The 22,824-nt window shown below is 49.0% G+C and overlaps 9 protein-coding genes across 9 annotated transcripts; 2 read left to right on the top strand and 7 right to left on the bottom strand.

Annotated features, from left to right (window-relative positions):
* Positions 1-20: 20 nt before the first annotated feature.
* On the bottom strand, positions 21-2,496 carry rec8 (R8 protein; the record flags this gene model as incomplete). Its single annotated transcript, XM_064900158.1, has 5 exons — positions 21-1,487; positions 1,552-2,047; positions 2,099-2,233; positions 2,294-2,441; positions 2,478-2,496. 5 exons carry the CDS (start codon positions 2,494-2,496, stop codon positions 21-23), a joined length of 2,265 nt encoding a protein of 754 aa, XP_064753470.1.
* Positions 2,497-2,899: 403 nt separating this feature from the next.
* Positions 2,900-5,635, bottom strand: ARG6 (Protein arg-6, mitochondrial; the record flags this gene model as incomplete). Its single annotated transcript, XM_064900157.1, has 2 exons — positions 2,900-2,934; positions 3,004-5,635. 2 exons carry the CDS (start codon positions 5,633-5,635, stop codon positions 2,900-2,902), a joined length of 2,667 nt encoding a protein of 888 aa, XP_064753469.1.
* A 1,199-nt stretch (positions 5,636-6,834) lies between these two features.
* SNC2 (Vesicle membrane receptor protein (v-SNARE)) lies at positions 6,835-7,154 on the bottom strand (the record flags this gene model as incomplete). The annotated part of the gene is made up of 2 exons (XM_064900156.1): positions 6,835-7,032; positions 7,062-7,154. The coding sequence occupies 2 exons, from the start codon at positions 7,152-7,154 to the stop codon at positions 6,835-6,837; spliced, it is 291 nt and encodes a 96-aa protein (XP_064753468.1).
* A 1,618-nt stretch (positions 7,155-8,772) lies between these two features.
* On the top strand, positions 8,773-10,002 carry LTR64_005817 (uncharacterized protein; the record flags this gene model as incomplete). The annotated part of the gene is given in 2 exon segments (XM_064900155.1): positions 8,773-9,759; positions 9,772-10,002. 2 exon segments carry the CDS (start codon positions 8,773-8,775, stop codon positions 10,000-10,002), a joined length of 1,218 nt encoding a protein of 405 aa, XP_064753467.1.
* A 903-nt stretch (positions 10,003-10,905) lies between these two features.
* FYV10 (GID complex subunit containing RING finger motif) lies at positions 10,906-12,308 on the bottom strand (the record flags this gene model as incomplete). Its single annotated transcript, XM_064900154.1, has 2 exons — positions 10,906-12,201; positions 12,258-12,308. The coding sequence occupies 2 exons, from the start codon at positions 12,306-12,308 to the stop codon at positions 10,906-10,908; spliced, it is 1,347 nt and encodes a 448-aa protein (XP_064753466.1).
* A 904-nt stretch (positions 12,309-13,212) lies between these two features.
* On the top strand, positions 13,213-14,003 carry LTR64_005815 (uncharacterized protein; the record flags this gene model as incomplete). Its single annotated transcript, XM_064900153.1, has 2 exons — positions 13,213-13,745; positions 13,769-14,003. The coding sequence occupies 2 exons, from the start codon at positions 13,213-13,215 to the stop codon at positions 14,001-14,003; spliced, it is 768 nt and encodes a 255-aa protein (XP_064753465.1).
* Positions 14,004-15,095: 1,092 nt separating this feature from the next.
* Positions 15,096-16,097, bottom strand: LTR64_005814 (uncharacterized protein; the record flags this gene model as incomplete). Its single annotated transcript, XM_064900152.1, has 3 exons — positions 15,096-15,859; positions 15,910-16,014; positions 16,064-16,097. The coding sequence occupies 3 exons, from the start codon at positions 16,095-16,097 to the stop codon at positions 15,096-15,098; spliced, it is 903 nt and encodes a 300-aa protein (XP_064753464.1).
* A 622-nt stretch (positions 16,098-16,719) lies between these two features.
* SFH5 (Non-classical phosphatidylinositol transfer protein (PITP)) lies at positions 16,720-17,656 on the bottom strand (the record flags this gene model as incomplete). The annotated part of the gene is made up of 2 exons (XM_064900151.1): positions 16,720-16,925; positions 16,978-17,656. 2 exons carry the CDS (start codon positions 17,654-17,656, stop codon positions 16,720-16,722), a joined length of 885 nt encoding a protein of 294 aa, XP_064753463.1.
* A 1,431-nt stretch (positions 17,657-19,087) lies between these two features.
* Positions 19,088-21,656, bottom strand: GAT1 (Sodium- and chloride-dependent GABA transporter 1; the record flags this gene model as incomplete). Its single annotated transcript, XM_064900150.1, has 3 exons — positions 19,088-20,941; positions 20,989-21,352; positions 21,397-21,656. 3 exons carry the CDS (start codon positions 21,654-21,656, stop codon positions 19,088-19,090), a joined length of 2,478 nt encoding a protein of 825 aa, XP_064753462.1.
* Between the last annotated feature and the right edge of the window lie 1,168 nt (positions 21,657-22,824).

Here is a 22,824-nt window from a genome sequence, read left to right as displayed (position 1 = left end):
CGGTCCCCCCTGAACTAAGCTCATCCTTCTTCTTGTTCTTCGTCTTCCTCCTCTTCCACTGGAGCTGGTGATGCAGGTGTAGATATGACACTAAGGTAAATCTCGCCAAAATATCCCTCTTGGCGTACATCGATTAGTCCCTGTGTGGTCAGGGAGAGTACATGGAGAAAACCTTGAGCAGCAACAATCTTGTTGTTGTTCATTGGAGGCAATAACTCTTGGAATGTCATCTCCGCCTCTTCCTCGTCATCTTCCACTGTACCAGCTTGTCTGGTCTCCAGAGTGGTCTGCAAGAAGACGAGGAAATTGTAAGCTTCTTGTTCCAGAGTGGCTGCTGCCAATTGCGAGCTAGGAACGTCGTGTATGTTGGTCGGCGTGTCCGGGCCTTGCAGCTCAAAATTGGTTATGTCCTTTAGGGTTGCAGCAAGCTGGCGATGGACTTCGTGGTCATCGAGGTCAAAACTGTTGTCATCCGCAGTCATGCCACCCAGATCGTCATCATCTTGACTATCTAGATCTCCACTGCCCACAAGAGAAGGTCGTCGGAGTAATCTGCGCCGTTGTTCTAGTGGGCTTTCTTGAATCAGCTGTGAGACACGTTTCGAAGCAACACTGGATGGCATGTAATCAAAAGCAATTGGTCCTCTTGCACTAGAGCCAAACCCAGCCACGCTCAACGCCGGACGAGCAGAGCCATACCGAGAATCTTGCCTTGACGAAGCATAGGTATTCCACGGCATAATATCAGGATTATCTGACATGGGTGCTTGTGCTTGTCGACCTACTTGAGGCTCGAAGTCATCCTCGTCGAGGTTTGCATCAGTGTTTGCGTCGGCCATGCCTTGATCCCCCACGTCAGGAGTCTCCTGTAGCTGTCCTGACACTTGTCTAGCACGAACTCTTCGCTCACTAACATCGCCCTCTTCGCTGGACAAAGCGCTCGATGACCTCTTACGACTCGTTCGCTCCGACTGTGGCTGGACCAGCATATCAAGTAAAGTTTGACCACTGAATATAGCGAGAGGGTGGTCCTGAACGTCTTCTCCGAAGGTAGAGTCGACGCGACCAATACCTTGATCGAGGACCCAGTATTCAGCGTTGCGTTTGGCCTGAGGAAGTTTCAACCTCTCCGCCTTCTCCAGCTGCGCAAGGTCCATTATGCCCAAGTAATCGTTGTTCCAATCGACAATTGTCCGATTTGGCACTTCCGCGGGATAGTCAATTGTAACGGTTTTGACTGCTCGTGTTCTTCGTTGTGGTGCGGTCTCTGTGACTGTATCAATATTATCATCAGCCTGGTTACCTACTAGCACGTCGACAGAAGGTGGGTCGTTCTCAGAGCGATCGACTGTGGTTTGGTCAGCCGATTCTTCGTCGTGGTGTGGAATGGCCTGGTCTCGGAACGATGCAGCTCTCGGTATGACTGCTGCTTGGTCTGCGTCCTCGTCATTGTCAGCAAGTATATCGTGCCCATCCTCGGGGTCTAGCTGTGGAAGCTGCCACTACAATTAGCTCGAGGCCACACTCCCGGCCATCTCGCAAGCCACGTACCTGTCCATCCTGCTCAGTGGTTCCCTGGTGAAGATCGAGCTCGAAGTCTTCTACCTGCTCCTGCACGACATCTTGCTCGATGACATCTGACTGACCCAGATCTGCATGTACAGAAGGATCGCGAATGATCAAGCTTCCATCTTCTTGAATGTGCAGCGACTGCTCTTCGATTATTGCTGGACCTGGATACAGCATCACCTCATTCACAGAACCGCTGCACGACTGCTGTATTTCTTCATCGACTAGACCTTCAGCAACAAAATTAAGGCCAGCTGCCCCATCACCAGACGAAGACGACTCTAAAGGCAGAGGCTCTTGCAAGAATAGTTCATCACCTTCAAGAAAGCTGCTTTGGCTCGAGGCAAGTGTTCGTGGTGACATAAGGCTCGAGGGGTCACTGCTCACCGAAAAGCTCGTATCGAAGCTCGACAGGTCAAAGCCTAGGTCGAGCTCGATGTTGAAACCGGGGTCTTCCTGCAAGTTGAGCTGGTGTGGTCTGTACAAGGTCAGAGAGGTCCTAGCATAGCATCTGTGTATCCTGCACTACCTTGTGGTGACCACATCAGGATCAACCTGCAGCTCCCTCAGCAACGCATTAATACCTTGCATCTTCTCTTTCAAGCCCTGCGTGTCGGCGAGCATGTAACTGCATTGCTGTGCAAAGACTCTCGACACGCCGAAGCTTTTTTGTTGTCAGCCCAAGCTGTTGCACAGTCGCCGAGTATCTGTTTTTGCAACTCACAGTAGGTTGCCTTGTAGTCGGAGAGCAAGTGGTGCTGAAGGGTCAACAATCGTGTCGCAAGCATTTGGCACATTGACGTCCATGATCGCCTTTCTGCTGATTTTCTTGAGCAACGATTTCGAGCCAAGGGTAGCCACAAGCCTGGTTCCTGTGAGTAATGTTCCTTGAGGAGAGGTAAACTTACCATATAGTGGCCACTCCATGCTTGCGATCAGTAAGGACTAGTTTTCGACCTCAGTCAGCCAAGTTTCACTTCGTAAATTCATGCAAGACTCACTTTCGTGGCTATAGAACATTGCACATGTGGATATGATTAAGAACGAGAGCGCGATAAACACAAGAAAGGAAGAACGAGTGTACGTGTTGAGATGGGAAGTAGCAGTGCAGCGAAGAATAGAAGGATGTGCATCAGAAATGAAAATTTTGCCTTTACAGCTCAAAGTCAAGAATGAAACCTTCCTTTGAAATCCGTGTTCAAACGAACCTTCACCTGAGAATGCTGCTATACGTAGGTCCTACGCCAATACAAGTCAAGCGCTTAATCGTTGTTCACGTATGTGCATCTTCCAGACCGTGCCATGTTGTCGTGACCAGGCGGACGTTGACTTAATCCAGGGGAATGCCCTCAAACTCGTTGTAACCTAAAGCGAGGTTCATGTTTTCTGGGAGCGTTAGTGAAGACTCAGCGTCATGAAATTCGATGTACTTACGTAGACATTGAGTAGCTGCACCCTTGAGCAGGTTATCAATCGTGGCACATATCACGACTCTTTTACCACTTGAGTGTACTGCAAATCCACCAATCTCAACGCCGTGTCGTCCGCTAATATTCTTGACTACTGGTGCTTCGCCGATGACCTTCAATAGCTTCTCGCCTGCATATCTTTCTTGATAAATATTTCTAATATCCCGAGACGACATTTCCTCCTTCAATGGGATATTGATTGTATGGTGAATACCCTGGAACCACACAGCGACGTGTGGAACAAAGCCGACGGGAGTCTTTAATTGGCTCGAAATTTCTCTTTCGTGAATGTGATCCGTCATGCTGTAAGGCACGATATTGTCGGTCAGGTTGTTGACGTCGTTCTTAGGGCTCGGTTTTGTGCCAGCTCCTGAATAACCTGACACACCAAACACCGTAGGCTCACCACCAAGATATGGGACAATTGGAGCGATTCCGAGTTGAGCTGCAGTTGCATAACAACCAGGGTTAGATATTCTGGTGGCTTTGGCGATGGCGGATCGATCTACTAGCTCTGGCAGGCCATAAGTCCATTTGTCGTCGAATCTATAGTCTGCACTCAGGTCTATCACCACACTGTTTCCGCCAACTTGGTCGATAGCGTCCACGAACGGCTTGCAAACGCCGTTTGGTAATGCCATGACCCAGCAATCTATCTTGCCATCCTCCTCTATTTGTCGAACGTCTTCTACACTCAGATTGTCGTATATAATGTCTCTTTTGTTGTAGCCTTCCAGTTTCTTACCCGCTAATTCTCGTGAAGAGACGTGTCGGAGGTCCATGTTGGGGTGTCGGTTCAGAAGGTCAATCAATGCCTTGCCCGTATAGCCGCGGGCACCGATAAGAGCCACTCTAGAAGGACCATCGTTCGATTTGTTCTTTGAGCCTAGAGGAGGATTTGGGTTAGTGGTTGTCGCATAAGTCCTGATCTTGAGCGCTGGTTGAGCTGAGCCGAATGTCCTTCGTGCCACTCGTAAGGGACTTGCGTTTGTCGAGAAGGCACGGGCTTGTTGTTGTTGAAAGCCAGCAGATGTTGCGACATTTTTGACCGCGGTGGCAGCTGCTCGGGCAGCCTTCTGCAGCTTAGACTCGAGGTTGATATCACCATACATGGATCTGCCATGCTGGGAGAACTGTTGCATAAGTTCCTGTACCTCTTCACCCGTACCTAGACCGTACCAGAATAGCACTTCTCCGTCTTTCGAAAGACTGCCATCCGCCTTGTCAAAGAACCATGTCAAATTCTCGTCATCCTCCTTGACGGTCCACATCAATTTTGGATAGTCTTTCTTGATGGCGGCAAAGATATTGTCAGCCACGTTCGTCAACCAAGCGGACCTGGAGATGGTCAAGGTTGCAAGATGAGCCATGGAAGCACCTTGTCGTGGTGGTAAGACAATGCCGAGAGCTTCCATCGGCTCGTCGAAGTAGGCTTTGAATTCTTGACTCTGCAGATCTCTGATATACCGGTCAACCACGGCCTTTGCATCAAGCCCTTCGCGATCGCGAACTAGGACTTCCTTCAGCTTTTCAGGATCGGCGAAATCGGAAATTTGAGTGGCATTGTGAACCTTGTTGCCTCTTCTGATCAGAGTACCTGCACCCGAATCGGTGAACAGCTCTTTCTGGAGGTCGGCAGGGTGGATGATAGCAACGCTTGAGGTTTTGGGAAGATCCATGAGCAATTCTTTCATCTCTTTGATCTTGAGACGTGTGCCGTGGCGTACCCACCATTGTGTCATGAGGTGATCATACTCTTCGTCTAGGTTGATAGCAGAGATCTTCTGCTTGGTATCACCATTGAACAGTCCACCTTTTTCGGACAGATAGACTATCTTCAGTGGTTGTAGAGCTCTTGCCAATTCACCGGCTGCGACGTCAGCGTTGACGTTAAGTACTTGGCCAGATCTGGATTCTGCCATGGAGGTGAGAATAGGTAAGCATCCTGCTTGAATTGCAGCCTCAATCGGCTTCTTATCAACATGGGTGATCTTGCCGACCAGGTCATATTTCTCCTTGTTCAGGTAGTCAGCAGTAAAGACGCCCGAAGTGATGGGCCGTGCCCGTATTCCGAGTCTCTCCAGCTCTTCTACAAGACGTAGGTTCTCTTCGAGGAACAAAGCTCGTGCAATGCCCAAGGTCTTAGGATCTGTAACTCGAATGCCTTCCTCGAACTGCGGCTCGACACCTGAATCCTCGAGGATTTTGTTCAATTGAGGACCAGCACCGTGCACTACAACAGGGTAAAGACCAACGTGGTTGAGGAATGCTAGAGCGGAGGACAGAGTCTGCAGGTGTTCAGTCAAAATAGCTCCTCCAACCTTGATGACCGCAAATTGCTGGGACGACACAGAGCTGAAATGGGACAGGTATTGTTGCACCTCTCTCTTGGACCCAATATTACTCAGAAGCTGGACCACAGTCGACCTGGTAGAAGATCGAATGTCTGAAGTGGTCGCATAATTTCGCGTCGAGAGCAGCTGCGAGCAAGCTGGGAGTGCCGGTCGAACACGTCGGATAGTTGCGAGTGTACGTGGCCGAGCGTGAGCTATAGTGCGCGTGGCTGCTCGGACAGCAGTAGAACCAAGGGTCGACATTGTGTATCTCATGCGGCAGCTGAGGGCAGGAACATTAGTCACAGTCCAAGGTATAAAAAAGTGGTCGCGATAGCTACTCCGAGGCTCGGACGACGAGAAGAGAAGTTGCGAAACTTCGTTTGCGAGACGAACAAACACAAAGGCACGACAAAAGACAAGTGAGCAGATGCAGAGTACTACCTGGAGGAATCTGTAGCTATATCATGGTGGTTATCTAGAAAAATTCTCGTCCTGCTCGCAGAACTTTTTCTGCGAAGCGATGCACGACCTTGCAGGAGCGGGGAGCTGAGTCGCTCAAGGCAGATCCACCAGGCATTCACTTGAACGGGAATGAGCGAGCCTGGCACGCCCACTACTGACTCGCAGTTTGCGGCAGAACTTTCCAGGCAGGAATTGCTACTCGTAGGCAAGCAGTGCAGATACGAAGCTGGTTATTATGCAGCTGCCATTGATGGTCTCCCGTGGACCGAGAGCTGGCTCGATATCTCCCATCTGTTGCTGAAGAATTTTCCTCTCTTCCTCAGAGTGTCGTCTCCCCAGTATTGAGCCACATAAGGCCAAAGATGCACAGTCACGACCGTATCTAAAGTCTGGAGAGCCAGGCGAAGGTGAAAGTCTCTGGTAATCCCTGTAATGTAGATTTTTAGGAACTGATACTATTATTATCACAGCTGATTCCTCAGTACTATTAACCACACTCGAACGCCTTGAGTCATAGCACCACGCAGGCGTGCTCTCCACAGCTCAACGTTCTGTGCTTTGTTGGTCGTAGGGATCGCGCTCGAAAGACATCCGATCTTGCATGGACAATGTACAACTCGCTTCTGTCAAAATTGTGCTAGGTAAAGTTCGTGATCGGTCGTTTCTCAGTTTCTCGTAGCAACAACTATCGCAGTGTTAGTTGTGATCGATCCATGCATCTAAGCCTGAGAAACATACCAGAAGGCACAATGATGACAATGAGTAGAATGATGATACCGACTATTATGCAGATGCGCATCTTCATATCCTTCCACCACATCTGCTTCCTTACTCGATTCGCTCCTCGGCGGAACCCTTGTGCTGATACTGCCAAGTTGTCGGTTTTGTCCTGCAGGGAATCTAGTCGTTCTCCTCTTTGTGAGACTTTGTTAATGTTCTCTCGCATTACTCCGACGGTATCGTCGATTTGCTGTTGCAAACACGTCAGCTGGTTCACTCTACGCAAATTTGAAGCCCATGTTCTCTTTCGCTTGTACAGATCGACCCTTGTCCTGCGCAAAGATGCGAACCGGCATCGAGGCTCGTCGAAAGACATTGGCTCCTGGTATTCTTCTTGTCCTTCTCGCCTGTGTCGCTGTGCTGTTCGCCATGCGAAACTCCTGAGCGACCTTCATTGCGGATGCTCGGAAACAGGCCTGTGCAAAGAAGTGCAGGATTCACGTACCGCTTGAAGCGCCGCAGTTCGCGCATTGCCGCCTTGAGCATTGCCCGTCGATGGCATGTAAGGGTCGTATGGTTCTTGTCGACCGTCGGCCATGGTGGAGGGTTTCAACTACGTTCGTGAGGACAGATAAAATGGATCGTAGTGTTCGAGATTGGTGGCGATCGCGGTGTAAAGGTTTCGTGAAGTCGTGGGTGTGAGTAGTGGGTGAAGCGCAAAACGTCAGGAGAGTTGAGGATGAAGAACGTCGGAAGACAGATGGTTGGTCAGTTTCGGAACCTGCGCAATGTCCAGCCTCTCACTGCACCTGAAACGCGGAGCTTGGCTATTCTAAGAAGCCTGTGGCCTCCGCGACGGTTTCACAAAAATAATAACAACACAGATCTGCCTCCTACTTTCACGTAGTTGTCTGCTGGTTAGAATGATATTTATCTACCTACTGGTAATCTTCAAAGGCGACAGCGATCAATTTGCGCACATCAGCCGTGGCGATATACGCAATATTTCGTGGCTGTACGGCTGTGCTGACGAGACGTCGCTCAACTAAGCCTTAGCATTTATTACTGGTCGAAAAAGAACATACAGTAGGTGAGCAAGTCTCCGTCTTGTGCTCTTCTAGTTTCCAGGCAGGCTGCGGACGGACATCGAACAAGTATTGTTTTTCAACGCTCAATGTTCTCAAGAGGCTTGTGACTACAATACAGTGTACGTTTGAAGAAGCGTCCTTAAAAGACCCTGTCTACTACAAACCGTTAGGATTCGTTTGCAGGAGATGTGCAATCGAATGGGTCCAAGCTCACGGAAAATGGAAAGAGTCCTACCACGGACTATGCTTGACTCAAATCAAGTTACGGAGCGACTTTGCTCTGTCGAGACAATGTGCAAATTGAGCCGAGCATTCCAAGAGTGCTTGTCGCTCAATCCATAGAAACAGGTACGTACTCAGCTATCACGCGCCCTAGCAGGAGCCGTCTTGAAAAGGCGCGTTTAGGACAGGCTTTCACATCTGTTGTTCGGTCAACGAGCAGGTAAGTGACTTTTGACTTATAGCTACCTGCATCATCATACTGGAGAGGACTACGCAAACAGATCTCGTCATCGAGCTACCCTGTTTGTCCTTCTGCTTTCAGGCTGGCCGTTGCCACCACCGCCCCTGCGCGACAGCCAATCAACGTACCTGGTCCGTTCGCACCAAGCCTAAAACAGTCCTTAGCTCTTTCCAGCCATGTTTCGATATCTTGAAGCAGGTCAAACCAAGGACTTGGCTACCTGAAGTACAGAATACTTACACATCCTTCTCCTCCGATTCTTCAAGTTGAGCATTGTCACCCACAATTTGTACGATCGATCAGCATTTATGCAAAATTAGACCAGGCATAATCACTGAAACATTCATACCACGTCTTCATTCCTCGTTGCTCTTTGTCTTTGGTTCTCCCTTGCGAGACAACATCTTTCACCCTTTATACAAGCATACAGTTACTGGAGCGTTCATTGTGTGGTGCCGGGATCTTGTCAGAGTGAGGGTGCTACGCCCACCTGAGCTTCTGAATAAGGCTGCTCTTAATTTATCACAGTGAAAATCAGAATGAAACCACGGTTGGCGTTCGTAATACCGCTTCTTTCAACCCTCCACAATGCATGGGCAGCGATCACATTGGATTTGTCCAGCCAAACCTCAATAGAACAAGCAGCATCACAAGCAGCAGCGGGAATGGTACAATACTACACAGGCGATAGACCAGGAGATGTGCCGGGCAACTTGCCACAGCCGTATTACTGGTGGGAGACAGGTGCCATGTTCGGTGCCTTGATAGATTATTGGTATTTCACAGGCGATGAAAAATACAATGACATAACAATGCAAGCAATGCTTCACCAAGTTGCACCTCCGGACAACGTCTTTCAACCAGCCAACCAGACGAGAACTTTGGGTAACGACGATCAGGCCTTCTGGGCCATGGCAGCTCTCTCAGCTGCAGAGAACCGCTTTCCGAACCCTCCACCCGAATCGAAGGTCTCCTGGCTTAGCGCCGTACAAGGTGTTTTCAATCTACAGGCTGCTCGATGGAACACCGAAACTTGTGGAGGTGGTTTGAAGTGGCAGATTTTCGCCTTCAATGCTGGATATAACTATAAGAACACAATCTCAAATGGCTGCTTTTTCAACATCGGCTCGCGACTTGCCGTCTATACAGGAAACCAGACTTATGCCGATTGGGCAGAAAGGACCTGGAATTGGGCTGGCTCGATCGGACTGTTTGATGCAGAGTACACTTTTTACGACGGTAGTGACGACAATATAAATTGTACTGAGCTTGATCATACCGTCTGGAGTTACAATGCCGGCACTTTCCTAGTAGGTGCAGCAAATATGTATAATTACACTGGTGGATCGCCAATCTGGAAGCAAAGGATCGAAGGCATAATTTCCAGACTACACATCTTCCTGGACAACAACGTCATGTTTGAGTATGCTTGCGAAGACAGCGGCAACTGCAATGTCGACCAGCGCTCATTCAAGGCCTATTTCGCAAGGTGGATGGCCGCCACCATCGTTCGTGCCCCATTTACTCGGGAAGCTCTCAAACCAATACTAGAAGCATCAGCACAAGCAGCCGCAGCTACATGTACCGGCGGAAACGACGGCAATCAATGTGGACTGAATTGGAGAACACGCACTTTCGACGGAGAGATGGGTGTAGGTGAACAGATGGCAGTGCTAGAAGTCATTCAAAGCAACCTCATCGATTATGTCGAAGGTCCAGTGACAGCAGATAATGGCATCAGTGAAGGCGACCCTTACGCAGGAACACACAGCCCTGTCGGACCAGCCGACCTGCACAAAAATCCAGTAACGACAGCAGAAAGAGTCGGAGCCTGGGTCATGACGATTTGTTTTGCTGTCGTGGTAATAGGAGGAGCCATTTGGTTGGTCGTATGAGTAACATGAACTGGTCCAACAGCGAATGCATGAATGGCGAAATGTAAGCGAGGCGTTAGGGTTGCAACATCATGAATAATAGATAGATAGATATATGGACATAAGACAACAGAATATCACGATTCATTCTGTTTTTAAACGTATCGTCCCAATAGTCTGCAGTGGAACATCTCACTAACAACACTATCATTAGAGATCGGATGCAGGGTATCTGCGCCGTAATCGGCTACCATGCTCGACTTGGCTTACCGCCAGCCTCGTCATCGTAACCTCCAGACTAAACTTCTCCCTATTCAACTCTAAACACTGAGAGGCCTCAACTCGTTGTCAAGAACATGATATCCAATAACAGAAACCACCTTGGCTGTTCAGGACCTGGCGTGCTAATGTTGGTAGTCCGGTCATATTGAATAGCTGTCGGTGCCGTATATTGCTTCCCGTCGAGAGACTGTTTTGGTCCAGCACGACCGAGGGACAGGAAAGGCTCGATTCTACTCAGATCATTCCCCTGGCGTGTCGGATGTTTTCTCTCAATCTGCTCTTCAATATTGCACAAAAATGCGCACGTGGTGTTGTGAAAGACCTCGTCAGCTTCTTTCAGGTCCACCACGCAATGTCGATTGTTCTCGGATTGCTTTCGTGATTCTAAGTGGCGGTGGCCGATAACAACGGAGGTGGGATCCAGCGTTGGTCGTTCAGTCTTGTAAACGAATCAGGCACCCGAGATATGTGGTTGTGTTCTTTAAGAAAGCCATAGTTCTGTGGTCTGTAGTGATGTTGTGAAGGCGAGTGCAGTATTCGATCCGGTAGCATAGCATTGTGGCTATGCCAAAACCTCTGTAATATGTGTGTTGGTGTCTACTCCGGGTCCCCAGGAGGAGCATCTTCTTGTGAAGTGGTCGATCATGTAATATAGACCTTCTTCAAATCGTTCCAGCTGTAATGGTTGCCAGTCACAGGATCGATCACCGGCCCTTCCGTCACCTTGTCAATACTTCCAGTAGTCTTCAGTGTTCCTGCATTTGCTCTCAAATTCTTCTTGACCAGTTCCAAAAGCCTGTCGCGACCGTAGACTCGACCATTAGGCAACATCATCGCATCGTTCTCAACACTGCTCTTGGTGTGGTGAGCATATGGTACGCTTCTGGCGAGTTCATTGAGTTCGATACTGCAGATCGGACAGAGCGAGGCACCGATACTAGACAGAGCACCACGATGTTGCGCTGGCGCGAACTTAGCGTGTTCCTCGGGTACTGCAGCGCTGGCTGGGTTGAGAGAACTGTGACAAGCAGGCGTCTTCAGTGCTGAAAGACCTGCGCTGAGCGCCACGTGCAGAAGTGGTCTTGCTGGTAGGTTGAAGAGTAGGTGATGTGTATCGACGAACAGTTGTGACAGCACTATCCATCTTGAGGGGGAAAAGTATTCTGCGTATGGTTCTGTCGGATTTGATGGGTCTTGGGCAAGCAGGCCAGCGACTGCTCTGTTCTGTGCAGCATGGCTTAGAGCGTGGGGAGTGAGATGCTTCTTCGCATGTTCGGCAGCCTCGAACCGAGCAATGGGGCGAGTGGGAACCTGTTTGAGAAGCCCAATGTACTCCTGGAAGCGCAGTTCGAATTCCAAGGTCGATATCATTTGTGGTGATGACGAGGATGGTGCAGTCTTTTCTAGAAGCTTTTTCAAGGCATCTCGATTGTCCTTGACCCATACAAGCGCGTCCTTGGTCTCGCCTTTCTGTATTGAATCAGCTATATGATGGCATGCCACGAAGGTGTTCAGGTCAATCAGATCTTCGACATTTTTCGCCTTGGCCAGGACAGCGGCAGTATCCAGATAGCCTGCTCTTAGCAAATAGTCCACCAACAGTCTGTCTAGCCGTGTCCTTGACCAGTTTTCGTACTTGACGTCTAGCAGGCTCGGGATCTCGTATAGCTCTTGTAGGTGTCGAATGCGTTTGGCTGACTGATCATGTAGAGTGTCCTCCTCGGTGTGTAAAGTCTCTAGATTTCTCTTTAGCTTCTCCATCCGAGCTATCTTCACATCCATGGATTTGAGCGTCTCTTCCGTGGAAGCTGTACTGGCGCTCTTTGCAGCCTTCTGCAACAGGCTCGTGGTCTGCTTCTGTTCATGGTCGATTACTATCTGGGATTTCTTGAAATTGCGACGTTGTAATTCCAGCGGGAGACGGAGTAGTGGTTGGTCCTAATGCAACAATGTCAGTATTGGCAATGCTATGCACTTTGGAACTGGTCGCATACCAGTAAGAGGTGGTTGTCTGCATTGAGCTTGGTCGCACTTAGTTCAGCCATGGCAAGTATGGTGGCTCATAATCAGGCTCTGCTCAACACAGATCCGAGCCTACAGAGTTACGAACTGTAAATAATGTAATCCGTGTAGAGTGAGCCTTCTTGCAGCATGTCAATGCTTTACATCCAACGCGCGTGATCGACGAGGCAATCAGGCAGAATGACGAATCGTCGGCATTTGCATACGACCGCGACAGGCAGATCTACGCCCTAACAGACAAGCATTAGGGCTTACAACCATTGGAACCCTGATCGCGTTTTCGTTCAGGCGGCCTGTTTGTTGCAAACTTCGAGAATGTGATCGCATCCCTCATGGATGAGTAAGAACGATGTCACTCAATGCCAAATCAGTATACCAAGTTTCGAACTGCCACAGAGAGTTCACAACCACGAGAGTTCAAGTTCCGTCAGTGGAACAACGAACGTGGAATACGACGACGATCGCGACAGAAGAGTGCCAGCCAAGCTGAAGGCCATACCTCGAGCCACGATGGCAATGAGGCTGTACGAGTTAGCGTATACGGTGCTCCTGTAACATCGTTACTGCTCCAGTATTTACCATCAGGAGGCTTGAGGATAGATCCATTTAGGTCGTATCCTGTGGCTCCAGACCACGCTGAGCTTGAAGTCCTTGACTACTGTCAGTGCTTAACGTGTACTCTACCGATATCGACTAATATTTATAGTTCTTCATATATTGGCACCTGGATCAAAGCACAATGATGGGCGCCCTCGTACTGGGAGGACCACACATATCGATCCTCATATTAACCTGTTGTTACCCTTTGTGATGCAAGAACCACCACTATTCGATGCAATGCTGGCCTGTTGTCAAGCCTCCATATCGCTGTCTAGTGGACTCTCTGCCTACAGCAACGAGTTCTTCATACTTCATCGAGGCAGAGCCATGTCAGGACTACGCAAACAGCTTGAGAACAGTGCGGATGTCAGTGCAATGCTAGCTGTGACTATGCTCATTACATGTGACTATTTGACTGGAGACATCAAGGCCGTCGCCGGACACTCAAAAGCACTACAGAGAATGGTCGCTCTCCGAGGCCAATTGCCCGAAGATACTGCTTGGAATAAGTTCGTTAAAGACGGTGTTCAAGGGTATTCAATGATCGCGAACCTAGCAACTGGAAAAAGTATTGATGGCAAGACCGGTGACACGGAGCTCGAACGTGTCGTGGACCCCTTCCATACTCTCGAGTATCCTCAGCCTCCATTCTCAGCCACCAAATGTGATGAGTGGACAGACTTGCCCCCAGGACTTCTAGACCTCATCCTGACATCACAGCTATCAACCCAGCTTATCGCCATCATTGAGGCCGTTAACGCGCTCGATGCGAAATGCGAAGATACCTTTGTCGTGTCCGTCAAGGAGGCTCAGCCTTTGCAAGCAGCACTACAACGATTCTCTCAACATACTGACGTAACGTACCTAGAAAGATGTATTGCAGCTGGTCTGTTAGCGTACAGCTTTCAATTCCCGCGGCTGATGATCCCAAATTTATTCCACGATCCCCCAATGCAAGGCATGATTCGCTTGTTATCCGTTTCCTACCGAGCTCGATCAACACACGAGAAACATGTCCTAGCATGGGTGCATATGGTTGTCGAAGCATTTCTAGCGGCTCGTCCAACACGTTTATCCGGGAGCAGGGACGTATTCACGAAAGCGATGAATCGATATGACATCATGAAGGATTGGTCTCGCCTCGTCCCAGTACTACAGCGCTTCTTTTGGACGCCTGAACTTCTCGAGCGTTGGCGGTCGTGTCACGCGGCCGAAATGGGACTACCCGTCGATTCCACACATGGCTCTAGCAGGCCGGCACGCTCTCTCACCTTCTTCGACGTCTCGGATGCGACGGCGTCTCAGCCAGCAGTCTGCCCCTTCTCAGGAGAAACAATGCTGAAACCTGGCGACTCTGCCAGTCCATGTCCGTTCGGCGTGTCTACTTAGAATAACACTTATACCTCCTGGAGGCAGCATTGCCCGCATAGTAATTGGGAGTTCGACACTAGACTTCTGAGGTCCGATGCAGCACTTCGCGTTGCTGCCGCAGATACACCATCTTACACCAAACAAAGTTCACAACCACGTCCCCAAACCATCGCCACGGGCCGATACATTGATTTTTCAGCATCCTCAACCTTAAGATCCACTTAGAGAGAGCAACGGAAAGTCACTCATTTCGTTTCTCGGGCAACGATCTTCTGCTTCACGAACAGCATTGCAAATGTTCTAATCATTCGTGTAGAGCAGCTATGTCTTCCAGCATCCTGCTTGTCATTTGATACAGGAGGCTATGGGAATCAAACGACGACACGCCAGGTTGGGAGAACTCAAGACGGTATCTCACCACTACTTAGTACACAATAGGCATCTCGGGCAGAAGACCGGGTATATACTTCCATAATATCTCTTGATGTCGCAATGGTTATGGTTATACACGGTGCACGTTAATTCACAAGTAATGCTGAGCACCAGGTCATGAAGAAGCAGGTAATACTAGAGAGATCATTATGTCTGTATGAATGATAATTTGTTCTATAAGAGTTGTGTGCTCCGTAATGGCTGTACACCGACCAACACTTATTAACTATGACAACGACCGCTTACTCATCAATACAGCGTCAGGATCATAATGGGTATCTCATAATGGTTGTCCCTCAATGACAAAGTCGAACATAAGTTTTTGTGAATGAGAAACTCCTCCAACCATCACAACAGCAACAGTTGTGGTAGAACACTACTCCAGAAGTGGGCAGAGACTGTATATTTTACTTGGTCTCTGAGCTGGAGATATTGTTGGCAAGATCTTGAGCAGTCTTGCTAGCAGTCTCCAATCCTGAGGCGACAATATCTTGAGCCTGTTGGAGATATGTCTTGGCTTGCTCTTGTGTGGCGCCAGCGACTTCAGAGGTCTTCTGAGCAGCGACATTGTAGGTGTCTTGTGCTTGCTTGCTAGCTTCGTTGGCAGTTTCGGAAGTTTTCTGGGCGGCAGCATCGTAGGTGTCCTGTGCTTGCTTACCGGCCTCGTTAGCGGTCTCGGAAGTCTTCTGAGCTGCAGCATCGTAGGTGTCCTGTGCTTGTTTGCTGGCATCGCTTGCAAGATCTTGAGCCTGCGTGGCAGTAGAATCGTATGTCTGCTGAGCACGGTTGCTGAGATCATCAGCGGTCTCGGAAGTCTTCTGGGCTGCGCTATTGTAGGTGTCCTTTGCCTGCTTGCTAGCCTCGTTGGCGGACTCAGAAGTCTTTTGTGCAGCACTGTCATAGGTATCCTGTGCTTGCTTGCTGGCGTTGCTTGCAGTATCCTGAGCGCTCTTGCTCACATCACTGGCAGTCTCTTGTGTGCTACCGGCAGCGTTCGAGCCTGCATTCTGAGCATAATCTTTCAAGCCCAAAGCGTTTGACTTGGCTTGCTCAGAGGTGTTAGAGAGGGTGTTCTGTGTAGATCCGAGAATGCCTTGAGCCTGGTTGGAAGCAGAGTTCGCAGTGGATGAGGTCTCGTCAGAAAGCTTCTGAGATGTCGACTTGCTATCACCTAATATCTAGTGTCAGTTGAGGAAGGATTTGAACCATGAATGTACTGACCTGGCTGAGTGGAGGCAGCGAAGCTGTCCATGCTATCAGTCACTGATTCTGAGGTCTTCTCAAGGCCAGACTTCTGAGAGTCGGGCTTGAGAGACTCTGCAGCCTCTGTTTGATATTAGCAGTGGTTCGAGACAATTCCTGACCTGCTACGTACGAGATGTAAGATCTTTTCGACCAGTATCAGCCATTTTGACGAATTTGTTTTTGTTCTTGAAGTTGTATGAATGATATCGAAGGTTTCTAGTGTGGTTTAATGTGATAGTCTTGAGTAGAGTAGCGGTGGTTGAGATTGTAAGAAACAAAAGAGTTATACAAGAATCTCTGCAACATATGTTGCAACTGGAGGGGCAACAATGGCAGTCACGAGCTGGTTGTAAGTGTGACGTCAACCGCGGTGGCAGTTTCTGTTTGCACGACAAGGATGGCAATTGCGTGATGTCAGAATCAACACTGGACTGACATGTGAACATGCAAAAATACAAGTGAGCGAAGAGGTTTGGTTTACTAGCGCAACGCAGACTCACCCGCCAATAAACACTCTGACTTGAGGGAGCAGCCTGACGAATGCGTCAGGTGCATGAAACGTTTTTCTGTTTCGAGTACGGCATTGGTCGCTGCAGAGGGTATCTAAGTGAATTGCTGTATCCTGAAAAACTCCTTGCCATCTGTTGCACAGCCTCCGCGACTGGTTATTGTCGTCTTACGATCAAGTCGATGGAGTGAATCTGATCAACGTTTGCGATCCTTTGCATAGACATGTGCACCTGTAAGCGACACTGCATTGTTGAGCTGGACTTGCGTGGCCTCGTTTCACTCAAACTGAAGCTCTCTTCCAGATCGGGTCAGCTCCTCACCTTTACCACCATATTCCCTCGGCAATTTTTCGCCAAGACCTTCAATATTGCTGCCACTGAATTCAAGATGGAGTGCACTACCATCACTCATGGGGTGAAACTTCTTGATCGTTTTGGGAGCTACAAATAGCTTCATGACTCCATACATAAAACCCATAATAGCTTTGAGTATTAGTGTCGATATATATTTAACTTCTTTACGTCTGGAGCTTACCTGGAACGTTGATGAAAAACTTCTCCTTCAACGTCTCTGGATAGGCCGTGGAAAGTACCTCAACTGTCTTGCGGGCGGCATTTCTGACGGCTGGTGGACTTCTCAAGAAGCTGGTGCCTTTGTAGTCGTGTACTTGGTAGATCTTCCACGGGTCGTTATCGGCGCTAATAGGTTCAGTTGCACTTGCGATGTCAAGCTCGTGCATGGCCGTCTCCATAAGGGCAACCCGCCAGTCGATGAAAGCATCCAGATCGCCAAAACTTTTCTGAATATCCTTCACTCCACCATATATGTTCCAGGTGAAAACAGCCTTGGGTTTCGATGTGCCAGTATAACTAGTTATATATCCAAGACCAGCAAACTTATCCTTAGAGTAGAGTTTCTCAATCAAGCCAGCTGGATTAGTTTTGGCTCGGAAGTCGAGTGTACTCTTCAGCTGTTCTTTGGCTTTGTCGAGGTCACCGTCATTGGCGTTCAGATATTTCTGAAAAATGATTTGACTAGGGATATGTGTAGAAGGGTCAGCCAATGTCACGCCCCAGATCTCTTTGTGAGAGTGGAGAGCGGCATCGCTCCAAAGCGACTGTAAAGGAGATGGATTTTTCTCGTTGCTAGAAGCTTGTGTCGGTGTTGTTGTTGTCACGACATCATTCGCGGCTGTATCCGTGGATGTTTGCATGATGTACCTTCCGAGTTCTCCAGCTATTGTACGTACACCAGTGAAGATTAGTCACAACAGGCTCAAAGCATATAACTCAGATCAGGTGCAGCAACAGCAAGATATCGGGGCCCCTTGCCTATCGTCGTGTGCTTCCGTAAGATCGAGGCACCCGACTTGGGACGTCCTGTCACGAGACCCACTGCACCACGGAAGACGTGGCTGTAAGGACTGAGAACGTATCAGCAAAATTCTCGACACGTTCTATTTCTCGACGCAAAGAGTGTCCAGAGATCAACTTAGAGTGGGCGGGTAGAGTTTGGGGCATGCAAGGGAGTTTCCGTGAGCCATTTGCGATGCACTAGCGGAAGGTGAACACCACTGTATGTGAACAGATGGACAATGGCTACCAGGGTCTTTCATATACAGCTCGAACGCTTGCTGGAAAAAAACGCGCTCGTGATTGTATGAGCTGACAAGACTCAACCGGATCCTGTCCTCCGAGAATAACAGACGCTGGTAGGGCAGACTTTGACACGCGTCAAGTCGCACTGTCTCGTACAATGGCTGTGTCATCGTTGGAAGACTTTTGGTATCTCAAAGCATTGGTGCGAAGAATGAAGAACACAGTCGAGTACGTACTCACTAACTAAAAGTCGAAACACCTCTCAATGCTTTAGCAATGCGATACCATTCCCACATCATACAGTCCGAAAATGCAAGCTCAGTATTCTCAGCAGCAGAGGGACTTCCACGGACGGTGAATAGAATTGCACCGAAACCTTGTTACACGTTTTCATCACGTGAAAATCGTTCTAGAAGCTCATGCGGGAAGCCGTCCAGCTTGTTGGGACCAGCAAAGTGTGGATCTGCTGGAAAGTTCCCATAAGCACATGCCGACAACGAGCATGGTGAAATTTACATTTTAAGCATGTGATCGATGAAGTATAAGCGAGATTACTCTACATGTAGTACTAAAGTGTAGAGGAAATCTCACATTGACAAAATGCAAATACCGTTCTCAGTCGCCTAGAGATTCTGTATCGTTCTATCTAAACCTTATTGCAGGTCTCTTCGTGTATGTTCATATTGTTCGGTCATTACATACCATCTCTTCATCAAGTCCCAGTGCAAGCGATTACGAGGAAACTCGTGAGGGCTCATAATATCTCTTCCAAACCAGCCGCCATTCTATGTCTCGTAGCTTCATCCATACCAAAGCAAATGCGCACTTCCGCAGGTTTAAACCCGTACAGACGCGGTTGTATCAAAAATCGACCAAAAAAATAGCAAAGCAAAAATCAAAGATTTGTCGCAGGCAACTTCCCATAGATAGGGGCGCGGAGAAATTGCTGCAAAAGTGCTGTGCATCAGAGCCCAACGGATTCTAGACTCTAGATCCACATAATAAAGATGAAATCCGAATCGTAGCTTGTCCTCGAGCCAATGTAATCACAAGCTCATTGTAAGCCATTCCCATTCTTGGGTACTATTCGAAGACATGTTCGTAGGCTTTTGTTGCAGACCTGATCCACTTTGCATGAGGGAGGTCATGGTAGTCGCGCCATTCAATGAGCTATTAGTTCTTGCTCGAGTGACGGGTTGGTTACTGTTTCGAGGGGTGGCGTCAGCATCCCGCATTTCCTGGTCGCCTTGCACTTGATTTGCAAACAGAGTAGGCAGGTGTGTTGTTGATGCTCGTGATTGTCTCCTTTGGCGTTTGGGAGTGATCTGAACTGTTCTCCCAGAAGCAGGGGCAGGTTGTATTGGTTGTTTAGGTGGTGCTGCTGCAATTGGTACCACTCCCGGTTTGCCACCAGTCGTATTGCCAGCGGTTATACTGGTCGGTGTGGTAACCACCGAGCCAGAACCTGCAGAACCGTGAACGGATCCAGGTGAATTTGTAAGGTTTTCCGTCAAGGAATTACCAGAATTGGGTGTCGAAGCTGGTGTCGGCTGTATAGAGTTCTTCCTTGAACTTTTCTTTGAGCCACGAGTAGATGTGCCACCGATATTGACAGCGCTCCCGCTACCTCGGTTGCGTTTCTTGATCACATCCGTCTTCAGCGATAGTGGCCTCACGACACCATGTAGTTTCAAGAATAGACCACAAGCATTGCAGAGTGGATGACCTTCCGGATTTCGTCTCCAGAGTGGTGTTGTCTGTGTAAAACAGTTTGTGCAGGTGGTAGGTACACCATTGGCATCTTGACCCTTTGGCCCAGGGCTGCCAGGCCTCGAGGGCGCTCTACTAGAGAACCCTGACGCAATGGGAGAGGTCGCGGCAGATGCACCTATATTTTGGGTCGCCAATGCAGGTGTTGAGGTAGTCCTAGGCACCTTTCCGCGGCGCAGGTCTTCGCCTCGATGTTGCATGTCACTGACCGACACTGAAGATCCATGGCCATGCAGGCTACTTGACGTCCAGTCATTCGGACCCAACATCTCAGCACCTCCTATCCTCACTGACTTCTGCTGGTGTGGCAGTTTTTGCAGGTTTTGCAAATCAGTCATGCTTGGATCCCATTGCAGACTGGAATTCAGATCCAATGTTGGGTCACTGATCGTGTCGTTATAGTTCTGGATAAGAATATTGTTGTCGTCGTCTTCATTGTCTGAATCAGCACCGAAGTGGAACATGTTGTCCTGAGGACCCATCGAGAAGCCAGGAGAGACACGTCTGCCATAAGTAGGGTCTAGTACACGATGCGGTTCGACATGTTGGTTTTGCATATGGTAACTATTCATAGGTTGGGCTGTAAGTGAACCATAGAGGTGTTCGTTGCTATGTTGATTGCTACCAAAACTAAAGGCATTCATTCCAGGCATGAGTGCTTCTGGTCCTCTTTGCATCACAGGTATGCCTCGCTGATGGCGGAGATCGAGTCCTAAGTCTCCGAAATAATAAGGCTGTTGATCGTTCGCCTGCATGGGTTGTGGAGTCGATACAGCTGAGGGATAACCTGAATGAGGTGGAGAGTAGTACTCGGTACCTGAGTTCAAAGATGATGCTAGAGACTGCTGATTGAAGTGAGCGGAGAAAGGTCCATGGGCTACTAGTGGTGAAGCACCAGGAGAGAAGGTAAATTGTGTGCTGTATGGGCCTGCCGACGTAAGAATAGGGTCTTCGTGCATATCGTATGTATCCAATGTTAACGACATAGGTCCATGAATCTGTCCAGGATGCTGAAAGTTGTTGCTTGGCATGTGATCGAGAGAGTAGTCGGGCACTTTGATGGCAGAATCGTCGTTGATCTGATGTGTTGGAGGAACTTGAGGAGAGAATTCTGCTCGTCGTTTTCGATTCTGTCAATCTTGTTAGACTCGATGCCGGCATACGACATGTCACTCACACTTCGTTCATCTATACTCGTCTTTCGTACCCTCCGTTGCACGTAGTCAAACTCCCCTGAACGGGCCTTGATGGGCAGGTTCTTAGGAACAGAAGCAGCGGGTAAGCCCCCGTTTGCTTGGGATTGTGTTTTGCTTTTGCTCGCGATAGAAATCTGATTAGATTGTGCAATACTCGGGAACTCCTCAAGAGGAGCTTCGGACATAAGTCCAGCTGGTGAAGCAACAGAGCTCGGGACAATAAAATCGTCGAGGTTCATGGTATCGCCCTGCATCTCGGCGTTCTGGTCAACTGATTTGCGAAGCTGCTGTGCGATTCCACTCGGTCCGGAAGGCACTTTCGCAGGCGTAATCTTCATAGCAGCTCTACCATGTGTTAGCGGGATCGGATTTGGCATGGGATGTCATACAATGCTGCTTGTTCTCTTTCACGCCGCTTGAGGTTCATAGCCATCATCCGCCACGTTAGATTCTCCATTCGTTCCTGGTTCGGCAGTCGAGTCTTTGTTTTACTGTATAATTTCCATATCTGTGTTCCCAAAGGATCCTTCTTCTGCATGTCTTCTGCCGAATCCAAGATCTCGGGACCCGCATCATCTTTCCAGGTTGGAAATACAGAATCTTGTAGGAGCTCATTGGGAGCGACTGCGGCCGGCGAAAGAAACTGCATATTGGACGGAGAATCTGTGGATAACGAGTTGTTGCCGCTATCCCCGCGAGCGCTCGAAGACGTTACAGACGAGTTTGTAGTACTTCCAATATGTTGTTGCTGCACATTATCGTGCCGCTGTGAATCGTTTGAGCTCTTAGCTTGCGATAATGGTGACGAGCCATGGGTTGAGCGCAATTTCGATGTCGTGCGCAACGTTGTAACGGCCCCTCGTTCGCCATGATATGCACTGGACATGGCCACAAGCGTTACTACTCATGAAGATACCTGACTGCTCAATGAATTCTTGGGAACATGATTTAGTTACAGGTGAAGGACTGGCGGAAGCTAGATGTCATCACCGTTTCGCGTAGCAGGGTAGTCTGGGACAGCGAATAGCCATGAAAGAAACGAGCAACGAGAAGCAGAAGCAGAAGCCGAGTCCAGTTGCAGACGACTGCACATCCGACAGAGTGGGCGCAGAAGTGGAATTGCCGCAGAAGAATTTCAAGCGGCAGCGGTTGAACCGTTCACGAAGCTCAAGCCCGATGGCATTAGGTGGGACAGGGACCAGAACGCACCAAAAGCCGCGCAATAATGGTTCCTAGCACGTTAGGTGGTGCGGTGGTGCGGATTTCGAGTGGGAATGGTGGAATCCCGACAATATCCTGGACGAATGAGAGATTGTTCGGCGTGGGATTAAATTGTCTGCTCAGGTATGCCCGCTGCTTCGAGACGGAGTACAACAAGGTTCAAGTTCGACCATCAAGATGCACGCCATTGTTGACGAGATGTGAGGGTTGGCACAAGACCCATGCAAATTGCGCCTGAAAGAATACCACTAAGCGACTATGAAAAGACCCACAGCTTTGACTCGACTGGGACGAGGCATGCGAGCACAAGAGTGGCTCATCAGCGTGGGCCAAATGTGGGTTGAATTCGGCTTCGGGCGACGCACCATTAGCAGAAACCAAATCGTCATTCTTCTGCACAGTCTCGTTCGCGCGGACTCTAGTTCCTTCATCCACTAGCACTATAGACTTATTCATCGCGCGTGCTTTCAACAAACTTGTGCAGATTATGGCGGGCTTGTATATCATGTTATGAAGATCAAGGATGCCAACCAGAATGTACAAGAGCATTGCTTACAGTAGAGAGCTGTTTTTATGTGCTCGGTGCTGGTTAGAGC

This window comes from Lithohypha guttulata (assembly GCF_036872675.1).
Source record: "Lithohypha guttulata strain CCFEE 5908 chromosome Unknown scaffold_4, whole genome shotgun sequence".
NCBI classification, from domain to species: domain Eukaryota; kingdom Fungi; phylum Ascomycota; class Eurotiomycetes; order Chaetothyriales; family Trichomeriaceae; genus Lithohypha; species Lithohypha guttulata.
The sequence above is the reverse complement of the archived record's forward strand: the minus strand, read 5'-3'. Positions and strand labels throughout refer to the sequence as shown.